The sequence below is a fragment of the Squalius cephalus genome (assembly GCF_949319135.1).
Source record: "Squalius cephalus genome assembly, chromosome: 4".
Taxonomy (NCBI): Eukaryota; Metazoa; Chordata; class Actinopteri; order Cypriniformes; family Leuciscidae; genus Squalius; species Squalius cephalus.
The window spans coordinates 19,225,226-19,229,643 of record NC_137125.1 but is presented as its reverse complement, the minus strand read 5'-3'; the positions used below and the strand labels follow the sequence as shown (position 1 = coordinate 19,229,643).

General features: G+C 38.8%; 1 protein-coding gene across 1 annotated transcript; it reads right to left on the bottom strand.

Moving 5' to 3' along the window:
- Positions 1-774: 774 nt before the first annotated feature.
- On the bottom strand, positions 775-2,130 carry LOC307157911 (serum amyloid A-5 protein-like). The gene is made up of 4 exons (XM_079869903.1): positions 2,111-2,130; positions 1,862-1,950; positions 1,626-1,764; positions 775-1,441 (listed from the first exon to the last, which is right to left on the bottom strand). The coding sequence occupies exons 2-4, from the start codon at positions 1,941-1,943 to the stop codon at positions 1,303-1,305; spliced, it is 360 nt and encodes a 119-aa protein (XP_079726029.1). The 5' UTR covers positions 1,944-1,950; positions 2,111-2,130; the 3' UTR covers positions 775-1,302.
- Between the last annotated feature and the right edge of the window lie 2,288 nt (positions 2,131-4,418).

Genomic DNA, 4,418 nt, shown 5'->3' with positions numbered 1-4,418 from the left:
CGGTCTGCTCCTTGCTCCCTGGAAATTATTAAAGTAATTAGCACAAGGTTTGCGTCTAACCACCTGACAAATAAAGCCACCCAGTGGTAACAAAGGAGTTAAAAAATTTTTATTTTTATTTTTATTATTTTTTTACGTCTCCTTGTTCACCCTGCCTTTGGCAACGAACCTGTGTGCACTTGTGTAGGTGGAGTAGTCAAATATTTACTACAGGATCTTTGGCCCTTTGTGTATTTTCTAACTTTCCCCCCTACCTGACCATCTGCCACATAAAGTTTAATCATAATATTTATGTCAGTAAGTCTCAAGCGATATGTCAGTAAATATGTTAGTGGATTTGTAGTATATTTACTGTGAAATTATTTTAAATACATTTTTGTATAGGTTGTATTCACTAGGGAACCAATTAAAATGTTTAGTATGAACTGAAACATCTAGTTTGTTTCTGCTAACAGGTGCTGTAAGGGCAGAATTTCCAAACACAACTTTTGCCTACGGTGCAAATATAACTGAGCAATTTGCTAATAAAACCATTAGTTTGTTAAATATTTACGTACTACTTAAGTAATTTATTTGTTTAATCCTCTGTTGATTGATCTTGTAAATGTACAATGAACTGTATTTGAGTTCTTGTTGAGTATAAAAATGGTATAGATAAAAGTTCAGGAAATGTTTTGAGTTGAAAAAAGTTGTGTGTTTTTTTAATATATATATATATATATATATATATATATAATTATGACCTTTACCTTGTCAATAATTTAACCACACTTTGAATATCAGGTATTGTTTAATTAAATTCAAATGTATTTCTATAGAACTTTTCACAATTTAGCATGGTTGCAGAGCAGCTTTACATACATACATACAGAAAGTAGTTACAAAAGTAAAGATATGTTATTATGACAAATAAAGAAAACAACATATAGTCAGATTGAAATGGTGAAAGAAATTCACGTACACGCTAGCACAAACAAGTATATTAAATACTACTTTAGTTGAGTTTTCGGACAACTAAAATGCATTTAGTACAAAATTAGTTGTTCCAATTTAACAAACAATTTATAGTGTGGCATAAATACATTTAGTTATACCAAAGAACATATGAATAAATTGTGCTTAAGTATACATTTCTTCACTAGGGACTGCAGATTTATTTAATGATAATCCTCAAGATGTAAAAAGAGAGTGAAAGAGAGTGTTGCTTTTATATTTGTTATGAAAAATTTAATCTAGCAATTTTTGAGCAAAAAAAAAAAAAAAGATCCTGGAAGCATTGACGATTTCAGAGGTTTTCTGTTTTCAGTACTTATCGGGAAGACCTTTGGGTCTGTAGTGGTTGGGGTCTCCACCGTTACGCCCCCAGTGATTGGCCTTCTGGTCAGCTTCAGAATCAGTATTGCCACTGTCCTGGCAATACTGAATAAACTCTCTTGCATCACTGCACACATCATTAACATAAATGATTCGAAATTCCCGAAAATCATTTAAACATCCATTTTAATAGCACAATGAGCTGCTGTTTCATTGTAGAGTGTGAGGGAAAATTCATTATTACTCAATTTAAGTGCTTATAAGGAATAGAGTTATCAAATCTGCCACAGTCAGTATGATTTTGTACGTACCTGATAAATTTGGCTGCCCACATGCCTCCTGGACCCCTTTTTGCAGCCTCATAGTTCCCACGTGCATGGAAATACTTGTCTGAGTTTACCCAGTTGGCATCCTTCATTTCCTGGTAGGCATCCAACATGTCATTTGCACCTGCAAGAAACGGTGAAAATAGTTCATATATGCCAACAATTTGACTCAATTTAGAGTTAAAAGAGTAAATGGAGGTAAAAAGGAAAAAATAAATGACCTTCAATGGCTTCTCCTGGGAAGTTGTACCACTCCGCCTGGGCCTCATTCACCAAAACCAGCACAGCAAGAATAAGCTTCATTACAGAGCTGAACACAAACATAGTTGGACAATACTTAGAAAATGCTTTTCTATCCAAAGCAGCTTATTGCACACTCAATAAGATCTCCATAGGTAAAGTGTGATCGCTGTACACAGACCGATAAGACTTAGATTAGCATTAATATAGAGGTGATTTTAGTCTCTTACCTCTCTGGTTTGCTCAGTTCAGTCATATCAAGTCTTCATCCAGCTAGATCTATAAATCTTGGATTGGGCTGGACTTGAATTTTCCCAACTGTGTCATCACTGTTGGGAAAATCCAAACTTTGTAATCTTCATACTGAGATGTGCAATACAAAATGAAACCAAAAAATTTACAATTCAAAATGAAACAAAAAGAAATGGGTACAATACAAAATGAAGACATATTAAATCTAATTCTTAAATCTAACATGCAAAAGAAGTGTAGTATGGCAGAAAGGAAATAGTTTTGTGGTATAAAATTTGAATTTTTAAGAAATATTGACACTACAAATTTTGCAACCTTTATAGTTAAATGTACAATACAAAATTAAACCATAATATTTTTAATAATTAAACTTATTATTATGATTAAATGGATGCAAAGGAAGTGTAGTACGGCAGAAATTAATTTGTTAGCATTTTTAGCTTATAAAAATTGTTTTTATCAAAATAACTAATTTAATGAATAACATTGTAGTTCAATTTAATATAAATAGAGCAATATTGGAGATGCTCTTATAATCAGGGGTGCATGTAACTTTATAGTTAGCGAGCACCTGGAGATTCTGCTTGGTACTCATACTTCACATGGCAAACTTATCCTACAAGCTGCCCAAATGTAAAATAACACTATTTGTTCACTTTAGAAATTGAATATAGGTTAATCTTTGTTTTTTCTTGTTTTTATTTATTTATTATTATTAACATTGTTTAATGACACAGACAACAGCAGGAATATTAGGGTGCTGTCACTTTAAGACTGAATGCACGGACCGAATATACTGTCACACATCCGGTTTGTCACACATAACCGAGAGAATACTTGCCGATAATTTTGTGTGCATGTGTCCATTCAAGCACAAGTAAATTTGAAAGAGAAATCAATTTGGTGTTTGAGTGCTGTCTGAAATGCGACTCACTCTGTCATGCTGATAGAACGAGGAAGCAATAGCAGGTGCAATAAACTCTTTATTGGAAACACAGATGAAACATATAAGGCAACAAACACTGGCGGATGACGCAGGGACCTCGATGGTCAAACACGGGTGAGTCTGGGCTGGTGCAGAGTGAAGTAATGGTGATGGTGATCTCCGGCGTGAACGACGAACTGAACAACGAACAGGAATCCAGGAACAAACACCACACGATCACAGAACGGGAACAGGAACGGGAACACCAGACAGCACAAGACTTCAAACAACGATCTGACAATGGAGAGGAGAAAACGGTGAGTATTTAAGGAAGTGATGATGAGTCGCAGCTGGCGCCGATGATGATTGCAGATTGATGAATGAGCATGATTGCTCCGGCCACACCCATAGATCCACGCGACACACACACACACACATACACAAATAACAAACGCACGAGAAAAAAGAAAGCAATGCATTCGTAAACCGTGACAGTACCCCCCCTCCTAGGATCACCTCCTGGCATTCCCAGACTCCCTTACCTGTCGATTGTAATCATCGGTAAGGGAGTGATCCAGAATGTCTCTCGTAGGTAACTCCTCTCCTCCGAACCGTAACCTTCCCAGTCCACCAAGTACTGGAATCTGCGTCCCCTCCGCCTAGAGTCCAGAATACGATTTACCGAATAAGTAGGTTCCCCATCTACGAGACGTGGCGGGGGAGGAACCGGGACTGGCGGGTTAATCGCTGATCGAAACACAGGCTTAATCTTGGATACATGGAAAACGGGGTGAATTCTCCTGTACGCTGGAGGAAGGTTGAGGCGGACTGCCACCGGACTAATGATCTTGGTGACAGTGAACGGGCCAATGAATTTGGGTGCGAGCTTATTAGTGACGGAACGGAGAGGAATATTCTTAGTAGAAAGCCACACTTTTTGACCAACGACGTATACGGGAGGCTTCGACCGGTGGCGATCGGCTTTAGCCTTGGTGCGCGACCTCACCTAGAGTAGAGTCTCACGGGCTCTAGTCCAGGTGCGGTGACACCTCTGGACAAAGGCGTGTGCGGAGCACCCTCGCCGCCTTTCTTCCGGCGACCGCACGGTCGAAGACTCGCTTCATGGCGGCGGAGAGTGCCTGGAACGACTTGCAGCATGGGTCTTGGTTTTCCCACACCGCCGTTCCCTAAAGTGCCGCTCTCCCAGTCAGCAGCGAAAGGACGAATGCGACCTTGGATCGCTCATTGTTGAAGGTTCTCGGTTGCAGTGAAAAGTGCATGGAGCATCCAGTCAGGAACGCTCGACAGAAACTGGGTTCTCCGGCATACCTCTCAGGCACAGGTAAGCGAGGTTCTGACTG